Raw genomic sequence first — 21,258 nt, 5'->3', positions numbered from 1 at the left:
GATACCAATGTCAAGCAATTGTCTTGGTCTTTACAACCATGTATTTTTTAATTTTTTTTATCAATATCTTTTAATTCATCGATCCGCTCCAAACCATACACATATTCCATCTCCCTTATTCATTGTTACATGGAATATGGCACTATAGAATTAGGATGATGATAAAATAAAGATGGAGATTGGGTCTCATTTTAATTGAATCTAATTCCTTAGGCAAGTCATGCGAGACGGTTACTGGTAATCGTAAATATGTATTTTTTTCTTGAACAGAATACCATCATGAAAGCTTTTTCCAACACTTGTTCGACCTGTCGAACCTTCATTATGTTGTCATCTTGCACGTTTCCCTAAATGTCATGTCTCCCCCTCTCCCTCTCTAATGCATTGCTCTCTCTCTCTTCAATTTCCCCTCTCCTCTCCTTATCTTTTACGTTCGTGGTGCAGTCACACTTCCCATCCGGCGAACTGAAAAAAAGGGACGTTTTATGTGTTTCTAAACGAATTACTCACATGTACATGATAGGTGGTAGTATTAAAAGGGCTGCTTTCGATTCGCCAAAAGGCCGCCGCAGGGGAAATGTGACTGTACCTAATCTGATACTCCTCTTTCTGCCCCCTTTAGTAATGCCATTTTCTCTCTTGATTTCGTATTCTGTCTTCTCTTACAATGAATCCTACATATCACAAGGACACTAAAACTTTGGATATCCTGTCATAGGATGGAAATTAGAGGAAAGAGAAAATGTCTGAGTTTATTATGTGCATGGACTTAAAACTGAATTTCAATTTTCTTACATCCAATTCAATTTCATGCAATTCAATCATTTGTATTAGTCTAGTCTATGCTTTGAAATACCAAAATCATTCTCGGACTCTTGACGCATACACATAAAAAAGTGTACAGTAAAGTGCAAATGAAAACAACTGAATTACACAGATTACAAGTAATTAACCCGTCTTACAAAGGGTTACAATTGATCCGATAAACCACAACTATTGAAGGCCAGCTCCTCAACATCTAAAATGCATGTTTGTTCAAAGTCTATGCTAGATAGGATGTATATTCACACATTCTTCGTTTTTCATGAAAAGTCAGTGTGCTTCTGTTTGTTTACAAAGGACACTTTGCAATTTTCCTGTAGACAAAATTATGACATTGATGGATTTCCATACAGTTCAGGTTGATCGGATCGAGCTTAACTCTTTGCAAGACGTGCCCCAAACAATGATAAAACAAGATAAAACATAAAGATCTTGTAATCTTCGGATATCGTAACATTCCTATTCATTTTCTTGTGCTGAAAAACATGAAGGGACTATGTAAAGTTGTATAATACATAACACTAAGAATAAATTGAAAATGTGAATAATTATACAATGATACATATAAGCAACGGTAAAAGAGCAGGGGGCGGAATTATTTTTCCCACAACAGTTCCGGACCCCAATATGAATATTTATGACTTGCGTCTTCGGAATAAGAGTACGCATGCGCGTAGACTTAATTGTGGTCGTTCATGTTGCATGCCATGAATGAATCAGCACCCTCGAATTACCAGCCTTCTAACGTTATACCTAAGGCTTGGATCTATATCTAGATCCAATTCTTAAACTTATCTTAAAATTATCAAATTGTCATTAATGAGAAGACAAAGTGCTAGGCTAAGCCATGGCTAGCGTAGGCTATTGGGCATTATTTTTTTATCTCATAGGTTTAACTTAAGTAAACGTATAAGTTTGGAATTAAATATAGGCCTACCAGCTGTGGTAACGATCTCAAAATGAGTTCGGACAGTAATCTAATGAAATTACCACCAAAGTATTTGTAATATAATTCAAAAATATTTAAAGTAAAGAAAGCAGGGAATAAAAAATAGAAACTCTGCTGGTCTTTTGAACGTTGTATGCCCATGGCCCTGTGAAACGGCGGGGGGGGGGGGGGGGGGGTGCGTATGTTATTCTCCATATAGGCAGCACCCATTGGATGTAGGTGTGACAAAATGGAGAAATGTATTCAACATGACCTACATTTTGTATAGAAACCTTTTGTTTTTTGCTTGTCAAATTTCTCGGAACCAAAATGACCTTCATTTTATAGTGAAATCCTTTTCCTTTTTTTTTTGCTCGTCAAATTTACATCAGCACCCCCTGGATAAAAATGTTTGTCTTCAGTAGAATCAATCGTAAAAAGGCGAATGCCCGTCTGAAATGTATGTACAGGTATCAAAGTTGTATGGATCAGAAAGCAAGACTATTTTCTGTGTTGCTAACCCTGCTTGGTTTAGTGGCAAAGGCAAATCCGATCAAAAGAAGTTGAAAATTATACAGAATAAAAAGGCTAGATTCATTAACTGTTCTGTTCCCAGAACCCTAGTTGACTACACCGAACTCTCTGGAGCAGATTTTTTTGTTGAAGTCAACAAAAGATCAAAACAGCTTGTTCTGCACTACATGCATAAAATCTATCACAATAGATCGAATCATTCTATTGGATCAAACTTTAAACTAGTTACCGAATTACATAACTATAATACAAGAAACAGCCATTTCAACTTCTGCTTACCCAAAAGCAGGTAGTATTGGTAACTCCTTTTATTACAATGCTATAAAACATTGCAATTCTCTTCCCCAATGACCTAAATCTGTTAAAGAAAACAGGAGACTTTTTCAATTTTTAGAGAAAATTGAAAGAATATCTTTTACTTGAGATGACCCCATTGGAAATAAGTTTTCGAGCTTTGTGGAACATCCGGTGCAAGCCTGTTGTTTATTTATGCTACTGTATATATGTTGTGGGGACTTGCCAAATAAATTCAATCAATCAATCCATCCATCCATAAATCGGTCAATCAATCAATCAAATATTTATCCATGATTACGTTAACCACGACAATAGCGGATAGGGTGGGAAATCAAACCAAATACGGTTTTTCGAAAGAGCGGCTGCGAGACAACGTAGCAAAGCGGATTGAGTAGACCATTCACGTAGACCAGCCACAACGGTACCAGGTGTAACCAGTCCGGGAGCCGCGGATTGAATAAAGCCGGGTCGATCGAGTAGGCTATCGTGACGATGGACATTGGTGACCACGTGATGAAGAAAGCTATGGCGACGAAGAGAAGCGTTTTGGTGGCGCTGCGAACTTCAGAGGCCGATTCTCGCTTGGCAACTTTCTGACCTCCCTATAGAGAAAATATTGAAATGAATACATTCTTATAAAAGTAGTAAAGATGGATGTATACCAATAGTTCATGCATCAATATGGGGGTGGGAGGGTTAGGATAAAAAAAAGTCATAACGAAGCAAGTAGTGGACCCTTGTTACACCCACAGATGTAATAATTCCCACAAAGGTAATAACGCCCACAAATGTAACAACGCCCACAAAAGTAGCAACACTTTACCCACAATGTAATACAATCAGGGGCGGATCCAGCTTTCGCCAATAAGGGGGGGGGGGCGAAAAAAAAATTACCCATATTTTCGCCGATCGGCCGCTCAAAGTTGATTTTTATTTGTTTCTTTGAAGTGGTAGTCCTAATAGTCACTTGTTAGCTTTATTCTCACAAAACATAAATAAATAATAATCTCATATATAAGCCCGAATTGATTAGTACGAGCGCGAAGCGCGAGCTAACTTTTTAGGAAATTTTATGTATTTTATCCTGAGAATTGAACATTCTGAGCAATGATTGTGATAGTGAACAAGATGTTTATGTAACTAAATAATCACTGCGAGCGCGAATCGCGATCAGAAATGTTTAACATACGTTCTAGCCTGATGGGAAAACATACCTTAAGGACTGTTTGCAGCTACCCATAAAAACAATACATTTTTCATCAATCAAATAATGCGAGCGTGAAGCGCGAGCTGAAATTTTTTGACATTCTGACCTTAAAAATGCACATTCTAAGCACTTTTTTGTTATAAACAGGATAGATATATAACTAAACATTTATTGCGAGCGAAAAAAAAGAGATTTAGACCTAAAAATGGGACACACTATGGTTCGTAAATCACGAAAAGGATGACTAATTGAGCATCTTCCTACATTAATGATGCGAGCGCGAAGCGCGAGAAGAAACTGGATAATTCTAGCACGTTCCGAATAAAGAACAAATTGCGTATCTATTGCGTGCGCCTGTTTAAGCATTTTTAAATATTGTTTTACGGCCTGCTTGTGCGCATATGTTAATCCTATGCAGAGCTAATCGGCCGTTGATGGAGTGAAGGAGAATGTCAGTTGCGGTAGCGGGATTTGCTTACATGTGAACCAACAGAATGCAGTGCCACTGCGAGTAGGCCTGTGGGGATCGGGCCGGCCGTTACGAGGCCGCAAATTAAACATGGGTATAATACCTCCTTCGTACTTTTTCTGTTTTTCAGCGTTTCTCTCAAGTTAAAAGGACATTTTTTGGGGGGGTTGCCAAAATATAGGGGGCGGCTCGGCCCCCCCCCCCCGGATCCGCGCCTGAATATAATAATACTTTACCCGCAAATGTAATAATTTTTGATCACCCACAAAAGTAATAATGACTTTACTCACAAATTTAATCAATTTGAAGGGATATTTCGACGAATTTGTTCAAAGCCAAAACCCTGTCGTGATGCATTCATATAGCGCATAGGTGCAAAGTCTTTACTCCGGACTCGGTTATTAAAAATATTTTTAAAGAGCTTCTAGGCAAAGTTACCTCACAATATTATCAATGCTGAATAATTTTGTTGATGTTGTTTTAGCTTATAATATAGAGATGTAGCGTAGTCTTTCCTCCAGACCTTTTTTTTTTATGCCAAATATTACAAAACAAAGCAAAAAAATCTCAATCTAAGACCCAACAATCCTTCAAACTAAAAACCTGTATAGAAACAAAGTTTTTTAGTGTTGACTTTATTCCAGACCTAGTCATTTGAATTAAAAACAAGAAGAAAAATCTTTAAATTATAAGACCCTATCATATTCTTGAGGAGTAACACGAGTATTAAAGCGTAGTCTTTCCTTCCGACAAGATATTTTTTTTTAATGAAAAAAAAACTTCAAAACTAAGTCCTATCCTCAGAATTTAGACCCAGTGAAAGAATATTGGTTTAGAGCGTTTTAATTGAAACAGTAAATCTTTTCAAAATGAACGAATCTTTGTTCATTTTTCTTCAAATGTTCATCATATTCATTACACAATATTTATTTTACATTTTTGCACTTAACAACCACTTGTATGACTTGTTCTCTCTTCTACACATTCTCCCCATCACTCTATTTAATGGCTATTGGCAATTCAATGTATGTTTGCAAATCTCTAACAATAAAAGAAACAAACGGGAACAGCATTTGAATTAATACAACCATTTAATAGGAATAACATCAAATAAATATATCATACAAATCTATTTCAATTATAGGGATTAATTCATCTTGCTGATACAAGGATATATTAATCTTCATTTCAAAGCTACTCGATGATAAATTTATCTTCATTTCAAAGCTTTATGAGGATAAATTTATCTTCATTTCAAAGCTACACGAGGATAAATTTATCTTCATTTCAAAGCTTACAGGAGGATAAATTTATCTTCATTTCAAGGCTACATGAGGATACATTCATCTTGATTTCAAGGCTGCAAGATGATAAATTTATCTTAATTTCAAAGCTACACAAGGATAAATTTATCTTAATTTCAAAGCTACACAAGGATAAATTTATCTTAATTTCAAAGCTACACACACGAACTGTGTGTTGTTCAATGAACAACACACAGTTCTAAAAACACATTAAAAAACACAACAGAAAATTAACCTTAAGACTAAGACCCCCTACTAAATTAAATATTGATTGCTGCTTATTTCATTGTAAGGGAGATGGTAGAATCTAATAATCTCGTTTTTTATTTGTTTTTAAAAATCCTAATATCATGCCAGGTCTAAAGGAAAGACTATGCTTTAATTCTCGTTTTATTTCACAGGAATCAGGATGTGATTGGATCCTTGTTTTGAAGATTTATTTTCTTAATTTTTGAAATAATAAGGTCTGGAATAAAGCCAACATTCTAAACCTTTGTTTATTTCAGGTTCTTAGTTTAAAGGATTGTTGGGTCTTAGATTTTTATTTTTTTTGGTTTTGTATGATTTGTAAGTTTGAAATAACTGGGTCTGTAGAAAGGACTGCGCTATATTTCCATGTTATTCAACATTGATAAGACTATGGGGTCTTGGGAGATTCGTCATAATGTTTTAAATATACGGGTCTGGAGAAGAGACTTTGTGCCTTTGCGCCATATGAATGCTATAGTTTGGAACAGATTCGCCAAAAGTTATTACATTTATGGGCGTTTATTACATTTGTGGATGTAACAACCCTACTTATTTTCAGAGGATTGAGTCAGAAATGTATGCCCTTAAGACGCTAACGTTTTTGGATTCAGCCATTTCAAATAATTAGCTTGCTTCGTTACCATGATATATAAATAATAACTTACTTATATCAATTTCGAGTGTCTATGGTGCATTTAATCAATCAGGATTAAAATGTAATACCAAAATATCAATGGTTATCATCAGTGCTTAAGCATTTTTATAACTCAGTGCATAAACATCTATAATAATAATGATATGATAGCTTATTTTTATAGTGCTTTTCCCATAACGGCTCAACGCGCTTTAAAGCATATTATTACCCTGGTCATTTGATTCATTTCAATCCAGCTTGAAAAGTGCACAATTTCCACTCCCTGGGGAGCAGTGGCGGATCCAGTGGGCAGGCGGCCCGTGAGTCCCCCTCCCCACTTGAGAGCAGGGGCGCCGGTAACAGGGGTTGGTGGCCATGGGGGGCAAGAGCCAAAAATTTTCTGGTCATATCATGGTATGAACATACATTTTTATGATTGTGCCCCGAGCATTAGGGCGAAGCCCAATTCGTGATAATTACCCCCCCCAAAAAAAAAAAAAAGAGGGGGCACAGCGTGGCGCGAGCATCAAAAAGATGCTAAATATAAGTTCCGAGCGAGCGAAACGAGCGAGAAAAATAATCAACTTTTCACGAGCATCTAAATTTGAGATTGATTTTGACATGGTATTCAGAAAATAACATCATATCTCACATCTTCCTTTCCTTTTTTTATCTTTTCTTTTTTGTTAGAACTTTCGGGGGCCAGTGCTTTGCGGACCGGGTCAGGGGCAATGGGGGCCCCAGGATTTTTAACCTCGGGGATGCAAAAAAACCATTTGGGGGCGGGTCAACACACAAATATTTTTGCAAAATTCTCAAAATCGAGCAAGAAGCGCGAGCTATTATTTTCTAATGTAGATCCTACTGACTTGAACAGAGACCTGTTAGGGACTAGCTGTTTGCATTGGGCCATGAAGATGATATCTCACCAAATAAATAATGCGAGCGCGAAGCGAAAGCTGAAATTTTTGACATCCTGAGATGATAACTGGACGTTCTATAAGCACTTTTTGTAATCATGAATTTGATGGCCAACTAATTAAACTTCTATGAATTTTTTTTATTTATGAAAATTATGAGAAGGCAGGAATCGTATCTTGCTAAAACGAATAATGAAAACTCTAATCGCGAGAAGCATAGGCATATTGACTTGAAAATTGGATTTTAAGCCCCATTTGAACAGATAATTTACTTATCTTAGTCAAAAGCTACTGCGTGCGTGTATAGCGCGGGCGACATTTTGAATGTTTTATAATGACCTGAAAGATTTAGTGACATTATTGGGAGCTAACAGTGAATGGATGATAAAATTTTTAAAATTTAAGGAACGAAAAAGCCGTTTTGTAGCACTTTGCAGCTTTTGTAGGATGCTTATGACAACATTTATTATACATTTTTTTCAAAATTTCGGGGGTGGGGCCAACTCACTGGGGGCAAATGTCTTCAGTGCCTCCCCCTTGGTGCCGTCACTGGTCTGGGGCGGAGCCCCCGGAACCTCGTGATATTTTTAAACATTGCAGATGGCCACTGTTTTATCAAATCACGGGTACATACACAGCACATACTAACTTCAACGCAGTTGCGGATATTTTGAGGCAGCACAACATAGCAAAATGTGGATAAATTTGTAAAAGTCGCCAGCGAGCGAAGCGAGCCATAAAAAAAATTGGCTTTTAAAAATGATTAAATTCTACTCTCCGAGGATCTTCTAAAATCGTTGATATAAAGTATAAAAAGCAGCGGGCCAAATTAACTCTTGAAAGCTTTGAAAATTTAGCCAAAGTAAACAGGCTTTTTACGGTAAATCTAGCCAGCGCAAAGCTTTACTTAAGTTTAGGACATAATATCGGGGGATATAACTAGCCCTTGGTTAAGGATTTTTCTCAGGATTGTTTGTCCTGATTGTGACCATTATTGCATAAAATTTAGCAGGCTTATATAGACGCCATCCACCTTTCTTCCCGTTCTTTATATTTTTCAATCCTCGGCAACCCGGTCTTGTTATTTAGTCATTTCCTTTTTTTTCTCGTCCCTTTTTTCTATATTTTGATTTTCCAATTGAGCTTTTGGTTCTACCTTTATTTCCCGTTTCTTCTGCCTTTTTCTCCCATTTTAACGCCATTCTTGCCAGTGCCATTGAGTCATATCTTTTGATTTTAAATCACTATCTTGCTAATCATGCTAATGTTTTAGTATTTCAGGATATTTGTATTTCCTCACGTGTTCTTTTTTCCTTTTCCCGCTTTACTTCCATTTTCCCTATTTGTGTTCATTCTTTCTTTCCCTTTCTTTTCATTTTTCCCTTTCCTCTTTTTCTTTCTTTCCTCCCCTTTCCCTTTCTCTCTTTCCCCCTATTCTCTTTTCCCGTTTTTTTTTATTTTCCCGGTGAAAACCGCCAAGGGGGCGGCAGCTTGCCCCCCGCCTGTTACGCCACTGCAAGTTGAGAGCCATAATCAAAATTTATGTACATCCGACCCCCCTTTTTCTCAGGTTTTACTTCACTTCATAACTGACCAAGTCATGGTCCTTTGAGAACTTACAGACTGTCAAAAGAACAAATAATCAGAGACAGAAAATTTCATGAAGGTCCCACATATAGGGGTCGGATGTAAATAGTTTATGGAATTGCCCATAATATTCGTTAAAGTGTCAAAGTTAAGTCTGTGTTTGCAGAATAATTGGACTGCTTGAATACTTACTTTCTCCTTGGTAACTTGAGGGCGCTGTTCCATGTCATTTCCATCCTCCTCGCCTTCCTGCTCCGATTTCCCCTGTCCTGACTGGCTGATGCTGGCAACAAACTCCTTGTGGATGTGCTTCCGACCCGCCGTCTGCTGAATCTTGACGAAGATCCGTATGTAGAGGACTAGGATGATGGTGAAAGGCACGGTGAACCGCATGCAGATCGTCACAAAATGAATGGTCGGGTTTTTCGCATACCATGGTAAACAAGCTGAACTACTGGTGTACCCAAGAATGAACTCAGGAATTGTCGAGAACGAGAACCAAAAAAGGAGCGAAGCAACCCACACGGCGATGTTAGCGTAGATCGCCTTTCGCTTGCTCCTTGTGGTGAAATGCCCGATGGGATTGTAGGTCGCTCGGTGTCTATCGATGCAGATGGTGACGATGATCAGAATAGATACGAATTCGACACTGCTGTTGACGCCGTTAAAAACGCTGCACCAGTCATCACCGGGGAGTGGAAAATGACCAAGATAAGTGTGTATGCAGGGGATAATCAGGACGATCCCGAAGAGAAAATCCGAGATTGCAAGGTTTATGATGAAGTAGTTGTTGTAGCCACGGAGTCGTTTCTCGACAGCGAATGCTGCCAGGCTGAGACCATTGGTCGTGATGATGAGGGCCACTAGGAGCAGCGGTAGGAGTAGGGCGTGGATACCTCGTCTCTCATCCGTTTCCGTCGCTGTTTCTTGCTCCTGAAGAACGTCGGTCGTATTCCCGTCCCCGTACATGACTCTCACTACGAAGCTGGAAATTATATGTTTCTAAAGTTTTGAATTTTACCAGTGGCCGTCTTGCTGACCATCACTTAAGGTAGTATTTTGATACTAAAATGTTTCGACTTATATACGAGGCAGTTTCCTTTGAAAGGTATATCATACAAGGCAGTGTCCTTTGATAGGCATATCACTTTTTCAATAGATCAAAAGAATCAAAGACGATTGGTACTATTTCAATGTAAGATATTAAGTAAGAGCTTAAGATATACGTTTAATCGCTAAATAAAATGGCCTATCAAGATCATCGTTGCATACGCGTGTTGCTCAGTAGACTTACTAGGAACCAATCAGAATTGTTCTTTCATGTTAGTCATTCATCGATTGGCGGCCCGTTACAGAAAGAGTTGCGTTTATACGCAAGTCAAACAGAAATGCGCGCTGTTGATTGGTTGGAAATTTTCGATTGATTTTTAGAGTTGCGTCTGATTTCAACTCTGTCTGAAACAGGCCCCGGATGTAACGAGGGGCCAAAGAAAGAATGCGATATCTAGGTTGTATTCGAAAGAAGCGGAAGATCGGCGAGAATTAAATGGTCATAGAAAGTAATTCTTTTCCATTACAGAATACGATATAATCATTTTAACAGAGCATCGTGATTTTATAGAAAGTTAAATTTCGTTTGTTATTACAGAAATCGATATAATCAAGGTTATAGAGCACGGAGTTTTCAGATGTCTTCAAATATTTTCTTTTATATTTCAGATTATAAAAGGAAACCGAGAGTTTGGAGTTAAGTTTTCAATATTTTCTTTTACATAACAAATCAAATCAATCATTAATAGAAAATTATAAAAAATAAAAGAAAGTGAGAACTTGAGATTATAGGTTTATTTTTTTTTCTCATTTTCTTTTAGTAGGGCATCGCGATTCCGGAGCTCTTTTCGTATGCTTTACTCATACAAATTATAAAAGACTACCGATATTCTGAATAAATTTTGTTAAGTTTCGAATGAAATCAATGATTAATAAATACATTTTGAATTTTAGAATTTATAGATTTATTTAATTTCTCTATCTATTTTTCCATAATACAAATGAAAGAAACAAATACAGAATCAATTCAAATCAATCATAGGAAGCGCATACACTTGCAAATTCGTAATGACAAACAATATACAACAAACATCATAGATAAATCAAATCCTTTTCAAAGAACATGATCGCTGTACATGTATGTATGCTTGAAAAAGGGGAAAGGAAATTAAAAAAGAGACCAGCTTAGAAGCAATGCTTGTGTGATCTCTTGAACAGTACGGACATATTGAAAGAACGTAAGTAGGAGATTATAGTGTGAGCAGATGTTGATTTCACGGATGATAAATGCATGACCATGTATGATAAAAATAACTGAACAAAGCTGTGAGGTGCTCCACAAAGAAAAAGATACAACAGAATATTAATGGAGAAGATGAGGGGGAAGAAAAAACAGAGTGGGGGAAAGGGTCGGAGATGGGATCTGTAAATTAACAAATATTCGAGGGGGTTTGTTGGGAGTAGGAGGCAAAAAGTGATTTTGTAACTTTTAGTTTGAATGTTTTTAAGCTTTAAATCTCTCTTATAATCAGAGGAAGAGAATTCCAAACTGTGGGGGCAGTGAATATAAAAGTGTTCTGTGAAAGTGCTGTACGAGTTCTTGGCAGGTGTTACAACTTAATTTGCCTAGTTGGGTAATGATGAATTTCATTATTTATTCGAAAAATATTGTCAAAAATGGAAGGTAATTCGTAGTTGTTACACTGGTACATGAATACTGCCAGATTCAATCGATGAATATCGTTAATTTTTAGACTATTGTTTGCATAAAGAGACCGTCTATGTGTCTGAAATTAACCTGACTTATAATCCGCAAAGTTTTTTTTTTGTAACAATAATGATTTATTTAACATATACGCCGCACTATTTCCCAAATGCTAGTATTCCGTAATTTTAAGGGGGGTAGGACTAATGTTGAACATAATGATTTAAGAATGTTCGGGGGAATATCCATATGAGTTTGTTTATAACACCAACGTTTCTAGATATCATCTTACATCAGTGGCGTACCTGGGATGTTTCACAGGGGGGGGGGGGGCAAAATCGTCCGCCAAAAAATTTGACAAGCAAAAAAAAAAAAAAAAAAAAAAAAGGTCTTCAAGCTCGTCAGGGGGGGGGGGGCAATAAAGATCTTCAAGCTTGTCAGGGGGGGCAGGGATACGTCCTTTGCATGGGTTGTAGCTCGTCAGGGGGGGCAGACTGCCCCCTCTGCCCCCCCCCCCCCGTAGGTACGCTAGTGTCTTACATATATTGTCAATGTGATGTTTCAATGAAAGTTTGTCCTCAATGAATATACCTCAAAACTTTGTGGTAGTTTCCTGTTGTATGTGTATGTTATCTATTATAATTCGATTAATGTATTACTAAATAACATGAAATTGGTTTCTGTCTAGATTAAGGGATAATTTGTCGGCCTTAACCATGTTGCCACGGAATTTAATTCGGAATTGACTACCTGACTAAGAGTTCGATGTTTCTGTAAAAAAAAGATCGGTGTCATATCTGCATACATAATAAATGAAAATAAATCCGAGGATCTTCTAAAATCGTTGATATAAAGTATAAAAAGCAGCGGGCCAAGTATGGAAACCTGAGGAACACCGCAGGTAATATTCCCAGCTGTGATACATTATTGTTAATTCGGACATGTTGTTGGCGTTCATGTAAATAATTACGGTACCGATCTATTATCTCTGAAACCATAATGTGACAGTTTATATAAAAGAATTCTGTGGTCTGTTGTATCGAATGCTTTAGAGAAATCTAAGAATATTCCTATTGCATGAAAACCATTATCAAGAGAGCTTGCTACTTTATTGATGAGAGACAGGATAGCATGTGAGTGTATTGTGATGCTTTCTCAAGCTAAACCGACAGCCAGTTATAAATGAGTATAAAAATCCATAGATGTAAAGGAAAATTGGAACTTGAGATTAAAGATGATTTTTTTATATGTTTTCTTTTGATAGGGCATCGAGATTCCGGAGCTCCTTTTCGTATACCCTTTTATACTTCAAATGATAAAAGACCACCGAGATTTTTCAATATTTTCTTTTCATTTTTATTTCAAATGATATGGGAACTTAAGAATAAAGAATTTTTCATCATTGATTAATCATATCTAAAGGAAAAATTCAATTCCGCTCGTGATTAACATTATATGAGATAAAGATATCCTGTACCTATATAAGCTCATTCAATTGGAACCAAAAAATAATAATTATAAGTATTAATAATATAAAATGGGAACATGAGAATGAAGAACTTTTCATCATTGATTAATCATATCTAAAGTAAAAAAAAATTACTTTCGTGAATAACATTACATGAAATAAAGATTTCCTGTACCCAAAGCTCATTCAATCGGAACCAAATGCCTGAGCATTAAATATTTTCAAAATCTCTTCATTCTTTCAAATACCTACCTAAACACATGTAGACAAATCACATCGTTCCTTTTAACCAGTAATCTTGTTATAACACTATCATTCAATATTGTCCATTGCCCGCTCCGTTCCTAAAATCCCGGAGGGGCCACTTCCATTGACGAGTGGATACCATGCGCGACCATGGGGTCTCGAAAAGCACCCTAGACACGTATTTTCCATATTCTGAAAATGCACCCCCTTAACAAGTATTGGAAACAAAACGATACTATTGGCAAGTATTTTCTGAATTGAACCCCTAAACAAGTACAGCGACATTTCAATTGTTATGTCACGGAGGTCGGCCGTCGGTTTTACCTTTACCTACATCATTGGGTTTAGTACAGCCCCACCTCCCACAGTCCTCACGCAAATCGTATTCTAAACACGTAGTGTTGACTCTTGGGGCGAAAAGTGTATGCTTTATAAAACATTTTAGTCTTAATTTTTCTATACCCTCGCAAATGTGACCCTAAACACGTAGCCTTCCTGGCGAAAATAGATACTTTTTTTCATAATTTTAGTGTTTTTGACACCCTTGTTACGTTACGTAAGTAACAGGCCCTATCTTGAAAAAAGACATCCTTTTTACGTGTTTTTAAGTCGCGCATGGTATCCACTGGTCAATCTAAGTGCCCCCCCGGCCTAAAATACACTTCTTTATTCCTATTCTTTTCTTGTCTTTCCTTTCTTTTAATCACCCATCTTTCTTTCCATATATTTTAAAATTGAAAAAGGTCGTTTTTCTTGTTGCTTTTTTTCTCTCGATGTACATGTATATTTATTGATACGATGACCAACTGATGCGGTATGTCTTCTGCTTGTTGTTTTCTTTATTCCCAAATTAAATTTATTAGTACTATGTAATACATCGCCATATGTGTATAATTGTGTAAACATTCACTCATCAATTTTTAATATTCGTATAATAATGAAAGAGCCCTGAAGAAGACCAGCTTTTAATGTTTGTATTTGAATATGTATCTTGTCATTTGTATCTCGTAACGTATTATCGTATTTTTATTTTTTGTTTGTTCCGGGGTTTTTTTTTGTATCTCATAATATCATGTTACTATCTTCTTCAAATATTGTATGTTTTTATGCTGAACAGGCCACCCTGTTTCAATATTCGAGAATGAATAAAGTAGATAAATAGATAAATAAATGAATATTTGAAAGAAATACAAAATGCAAGTATAATATATATCCCGGAGCAAATGTCTTGTCACCGATTTAAATAGAATTCATAAGTCTCTATCGCTACAGTCACATCAACGAAACCGACTCCAAACCGATCGATAGTAGATTAGTAGGCCTTTATCATTGGAAATAAACGCAATCGTTTCGGTTGGCCCGGGCCCCCGTACCGTAACACAAAGCTTAGCAATAAAGCACAAATATGTAAGGAGATTTCTGATTGGTTCCTTGTCAGTATTTTGAACCGAATGCGCGTGCAACATTGATCTCGATTGGTCGCTCCATTTAGCGATTGATCGCTAATCTTTGTTACGGAGCCCTGGGGCCCGTAACACAACGCTTAGCAATGATCGTAGAGCATTTTTCTACGATTGGTTGCATTGAGTACTATGTACAATCGATCGTAAAAATCAAGAGTACGATTAATCGCTAACCTTTGTGTTACGGGACCCAGGAGTCAATATTGCCTGTTGATTGTATCATAAAGAATGGCTCTTCATAATTCCACAACCTTCATCATTTTTTTGTACTTTCACCGTTTTGTTCATGATGATTAAAATTTTCTGGAGATAAAAATCTATAACAGTGCCATCTTATTTACCATTATGGCCAGGGAAATGTTGATTCGAATGGAAAAAATCTGTGCCGTTCATCCGTTCACATTTGCCTTCCTACCAAACCAAAATATCTTTGTGCGCGTCGTGAAATCTATATCTCCGTCATGAGGTTCATCGACACAAATATTGATTTGCGAAAGCGCAGCGTACGCTTTCTGCAGTCCATATAAGACAAGGTGTTAAAAAGGTCTGAGCACTGCTTGCATTCAAGTATTCTTTTTGTTTAAATAGAATTTTACATATGTTTATTGATTTTACCTCAATCAATGTCAATGGGAAAGTAATCTCTACAAGACTAATACCACACACAAATGCACTCTGTCACACACGAACACATCCGCCCTTATAAAAGCCCTTCACACACTTTTTTTCCAACATGTTTTTATTAACGATTTCATTCCAATAATTTACATGATTTACATGAACTCAAGATAAATACACCATAATTTACAAATCTTCATTTATATCAGCAAGATTACACAAAAATATTTACCAAAAACTGAAGCAAATAAGGATGGAATGAAATACCTTGAAATATACTGTTTTACCTAAGAGAAAACAACAAGTAAACTGAGTCCTTTAACCCTCTGTTACAGTATGTAACTTAATAATCAATAATCTATCATTTTTGCAGAAACAACCTAACATAGATTTAGATTTAGATTATATTCATTTTCCGTTCACAAAGCACAACAAAATCAAAGTAACAATACATAGTCAAATTTAAAGTACAATATCAATTGGAATAATGCATAAGAATTAGAAGGTATAAACAATGAGAACTAATGCGAACTAAAGTAACTTTGACTAATAACTATATAAAACAGAACGGAGGGAACGGAACAGAACAGAACATATTAGTTATCATTGCATCCCAGAACAGAACGGAACAAAACATATTATCATTGTATCCCTAATCCCATTTTACATCGTGCTACAACATTCATTTACACACACACCCCAACACCCACATACATGCATATACATGAACAGACATATATACAAATATGTTAATTTAGATTATTTTGCGAAATAGGCTACAGAAAAAAAAAGAATCTGCAAATCAGATTGATACAAGAGAGGGGAATTGAAAATAACCAGTACAAAATCAAGCATCAACATTCACACCACGATTCACACACACACAAACACACACACCACACATGGTAATAACTGGTTCATAATTTTCTCTTTTCTGATTAAGCATTGATTTTTAGCAAGATCGCTGAATGTTTAAGTGGCAATTCCCGACAATCTTTCCCCTTAAAACACATTCACTACCACCATCATATCATCATCATCATCCTCATTGTCATCATCTTGATCTTGATCTTCATCTTCATCATCATCATCAAGTGCATATAAATCCAATATGCTGGTTATGTCTTTTGTTGGTTAACAATGAAAATTTACAATGGATGTCTGTGCTTTTGTTGCACTTGCCTATAAAAGGGCTTGCCTGATTTGGCAGCAGTCACTTGAGCCTCTTTTTACAGTAGCAAAAGTACACGAATCATGGTTCGTCCTCAATTCACACCACAACATAGGTCATTTATGGTCACCGAGTATGCAAGGACTCAGAGTGTAGCAGTTGTTTTGCAAGGGTTTCGCCGCCGTTACCCAGATGTTTGGTGTCCCAGCAGAAAGACTGTTCTCCGGAATGTTCAGAAATATCACCGAACAGGAACGAGTACCAACCTCAACTCAGGGCATTCAGGTCGTCGCAGAACAGCAAGGAGTCAGCCCAACATCGAAGCAGTTCGGCAGGTGTTGGGGCACGTTCGACACAACAACCAACGGATCTCGTCCCGGAGGAACGGGCTTCAGCTGACCCAGAGCACCTTCAACCGTATCGCCCGGCTTGATGTACGATATCACCCGTACCAGATGATACGTAGGCATGAGCTCCTGGCAATTTTCGAACTGGCTACTGCAAAGACGTCCTCGCTTTGTTGAAGATCTTGTCATCGGTGATGAAGCCTGTTTTTCGCTGAACAGTTCGCTCAACACGCACAACATCCGCCAGTACTCCCCAAGAGGACAGCGGCCACTCAACTTTTCGTACGAGAAGAAGAATTCACGACAGAAAGTTACAGTTTGGGTCGGCCTTGTCGGTGTGTTTGTGTGTGTGTACGTGTGAGTGTGGGTGTGTGTGTGTGTGTTTCAGTCTGTCGGACTATCTTTGTTCAAAAGAGTGTTTTATTCCCCACCCTGTAACTTGGCGCAAGTGAGGTCTGACAGTCTTCTAAAGATTGTCCGCTGTTCAGTCATGCGTGCAGGGGATCAAATGAAAAAGGTACCTGAATGTACTGGGAGGATACCTCTATCAAGACATATCATGAAACTAATGATTAAATATTCATATTTTAAACAATTCAACTTTACAAAAGTGGGACATTTTTTCTGACTCACTCTGTATAGCATCAGATTTTTTGTTAGACGTATTACAGAATAGTAAGATTACGCAATCGTATTTTGTCCACGAAAAGCCGTTTTTGTATCACGAAGTCAAAGATGACAAGAACTCGAATTCTAGAAGTCGGAATTCAAACAGTTTTGTGAATCGTAGATATTGAGCCTCATAAATGTGAGCATAAAAACATGCTGGAACTTGGAAGTGCAGTATTACTAGTAATTTTGCACACAGAGAAAAGCTCGTTACTGTTAGTGTTACTGTTAGTGTTAGGGGGTGTTTGGAAATTTATTGGACCTGGACTCTCCCCCCCCCCCCGGATGTATATTGCGTGTCTTGCACAGACGTCCTCCCCAGGAAAAAAAATATGCGTACTTCGATGACTGTAAATGACCTATAAAGAGTCACTGGGGTGACAATAATATACCCCTTATCATGCTTATAGGAGGGTTTCTTTTCAAGCCAGCTAGGGAATGATTTTGGCCAGGAAGGGGCAAAAGCAAACTGAAGTGTTGAAGTAGGTTATCTCACCAGTGTCCTGTCAAATTACAACCAAATACTATATAGAATATCTTAATGCATTAAGAGGTCACCAACCCAGAGGAATTGAAAAGTGTAGGCGTGATGCTGCATTTATACCAACATAAACCAGTCTTTCGCTAAATTTGTAAGGTAGGCCTATTAGTTATCAAAAGGCTGTTTCAAAGTGAAAGTGAAAACATTATCGAGAGAATGTACTTAATACGATGCAGTTCCAAAGTTGTATTTTATAGGTTTAAAATTAAGAAGGACCACTACAATTCTGTGATGGGAATGTAAAATGATTACTTAAACAGTAATTCACATTATTGACCCGTTACCAAAGCTTTATTATTTCTTTCGAGAAATGAAGAAGGCGTACAACTTACATAGCACGACCAGGCTGATTATTTTCTCCGCTTCGCCGTATGAATTGCTCGCTCTGCAAACGTATAGTCGCCCCCATCATCACCTGATACATTATCAACAACCAATCGGATTCCTCCATTTACGTTAACTATTGCATATTCATTGCCGAATCGATATCGTTGGCCAATGAGATCCATTGTAAGAGCGGGGTGGGAATCTAGTAATGATGCAATCCACGTAGAACGATTCTGATTCGTTGGCGGTAATGAGAGGAGTTTGGACCTGTAGATCAATGGCGCTTTCTCCATAGTTGATGGCCTGGATAAATGACGGTCCTTGCGAAAATGAGGAACGGAAAAAGTATGAATCGATGACATGAATAGGGAAAACAAAAATCGATGAGAATCTATCGAATCTAAGTCGATAGAAAAACGTCTTTAATGCAATTCTTTTGAAATTTCTGGGGTCAAAATATCGAGAGATTAACGGATGTTGGATATTCATTTTCGTAAGAAGCTATATTTTGCCTCTCACTTTGACATCTCACGGGTAAATATTAAGTATGTAAGCCAAAGGGGAAGGTTGTGCATGTCTGGGTGTGGGTGCGTGCACGCGTGCATTTATGGGAGTGTGTGTGTATGTGGGGGAGAGGATGTCTTCGAGCGGGAAGAAAAGGATATAGTGTGGGTTTGCGATTGTGTATGGTGTGTTATGAAACAAAATATTAGGAAGAAAGGCGGCGCATGCGCTAATATGCCACAATTCGTATCGCATCCATCATTTGGTAAGGATAATAAGGGAGGAAAATCAGACAAATTAATCAGCTTACGTCCTACACGTAACTCGATCTGTCGAGATGTTGGGATTTTCGTATTCATCTGGCAGATGTATACACCCTCATCAGTTAATCCAACGGAAGCAATAAACAGGTCAAAGGTTCTGTTTCCTTTTCGTCTGACATCAAAGCAGGGGGTTGCGAGTGTCGGAGAGTAATTCGGAAAGAAAAAGAAATATAGTAAATTAGTTTCTTTTTTACTGTCTTCACGTAGTTACATATCACTACATCATCATCATCTTCATCATCGTCATCCACATTTCATCCATATTTCCAACCATGTATTTTTCTAGCAATGAGTATCGCTAGGGTACTAAGTGTAAAAATTATAGTAAACTTTGAAGTCGATATTCTCTGAAATGGGTTCGGATGACCGCCGACGATTTGATATCGCGCTTTTTCCTTTTTTCGGTTACATGTTTGGGCCACTAAAACAATCATTAAGCACGTCATAATGGTATTCTTCATCCATGCAATTCATTGTTCTCTTTAGAAAAAATAGATTATATGATGGCTTTCTTGAATTGCTCACGGAGCAAAGGCAGATGATTATTTATATTACTTTGATGGTAAGAACGCCCGTCTCATTGCCACTGTGGTTATTGCCCCTCTTTTTTGTATCAATATCTTTAAATTTTTCGATCCGCTCCCAACCAAACGCACATTACATATCCCTTTTACATTGTTACATGGAATATGGCACTATAGAATTAAGATGATGATGTAATAAAGATGGAGATTGGGTCTCATTTTAATTGAATCTAATTCCTTAGGCAAGCCATGCGAGACGGTTACTGGTAATCGTAAATATATATTTTTTCTTGAACAGAGTACCATCATGACAGCTTTTTCCAACACTTGTTCGAACTGTCGAACCTTCATTATGTTGTCATCTTGCACGTTTCCCTAAGTGTCATGTCTCCCCCCTCCCCCTCTCTCTCTCTCAATCTCTCCATCTATATTTCCCTTACTTTCTCTCTCTCTCTCATGCCTTGCTCTCCTTCTCCCCCTTTTCAATCTCCCCTCTCCTCTCACTCCCTCTTCCTATCTTTCTCCACTTTCCCTTTTACGTTTTTTCTGTTCTTACTCATGGCGCTGTCACACTTCCCATCCGGCGAGCTGAAAAAGTGACGTTTTATGTGTTTCTAAACTCACATGTACATGATAAAGGTGGTAGTATTAAAAGGGCTGCTATCGACTCGCCAATAGGCCGCCGCATGGGAAATGTGACTGCACCTCATCTGATACCCCTCTTTCTGCCCCCTTTAGTAATGTCATCATAATGTGGCAAAAATATTAACATTTTCTCTCTTGATTTCGTGTATTGTCTGCTCTTATAATTTAATTCTACACATCACAAGGACAGTCAAACTTTGGATGACCTATCATAAGACTGTAGGAAAAGAAATGTTTGATTTTATTATGTGCATGAACTTACCACTGGATTTCAATTTTCTTACATCCAATTCAATTTAATGCACCCATTTGATGTAGGTGTGACAAAATGGAGAAATGTAATCAACATGACCTACATTTTGTATAGAAAACTTTTTTTTTTGCTTGTCAAATTTCTTGGGACCAAAATTACCTTCCTTCTGTAGTGAAACTTTCTCTCTTTTTTGCTTGTCAAATTTGTCGGAACCAAAATGACCTTCATTTTATAGTGAAACCCTTTTCTTTTTTCTTTTTTTTTTTGCTCGTCAAATTTACATCAGCACCCCCTGGGAAAGAAATGTTTATCTTCAGTATGATCAATCGTAAAAAAGGCGAATGCCCGTCTGAAATTTATGTACAGGTATCAAAGTTGTATGGATCAGAAAGCAAGACTATTTTCTGTGTTGCTCTTATTCAGAGTTTATTTGACTATGCTAACCCTGCTTGG

The 21,258-nt window shown here is 37.4% G+C and overlaps 1 protein-coding gene across 1 annotated transcript; it reads right to left on the bottom strand.

Moving 5' to 3' along the window:
• Window positions 1-729: 729 nt before the first annotated feature.
• LOC129266715 (muscarinic acetylcholine receptor M4-like) lies at window positions 730-10,007 on the bottom strand. The gene is made up of 2 exons (XM_054904531.2): window positions 9,144-10,007; window positions 730-3,183 (listed from the first exon to the last, which is right to left on the bottom strand). Exons 1-2 carry the CDS (start codon window positions 9,918-9,920, stop codon window positions 2,881-2,883), a joined length of 1,080 nt encoding a protein of 359 aa, XP_054760506.2. The 5' UTR covers window positions 9,921-10,007; the 3' UTR covers window positions 730-2,880.
• Window positions 10,008-21,258: the final 11,251 nt, after the last annotated feature.

Source organism: Lytechinus pictus, chromosome 8 (genome assembly GCF_037042905.1).
Source record: "Lytechinus pictus isolate F3 Inbred chromosome 8, Lp3.0, whole genome shotgun sequence".
Lineage (NCBI taxonomy): Eukaryota > Metazoa > Echinodermata > Echinoidea > Temnopleuroida > Toxopneustidae > Lytechinus > Lytechinus pictus.
The sequence above is the reverse complement of the archived record's forward strand: the minus strand, read 5'-3'. Positions and strand labels throughout refer to the sequence as shown.

What these genes read in the sequence shown, in the direction of transcription:
- LOC129266715 (XM_054904531.2), bottom strand. Translation starts at nt 9,920, where the DNA reads ATGTACGGGGACGGGAATACGACCGACGTTCTTCAGGAGCAAGAAACA. An exon ending in CTCAAGTTACCAAGGAGAAA is followed by an intron (nt 3,184 to 9,143) that starts GTAAGTATTCAA and finishes TTTTCTCTATAG; the next exon opens with GGAGGTCAGAAAGTTGCCAA.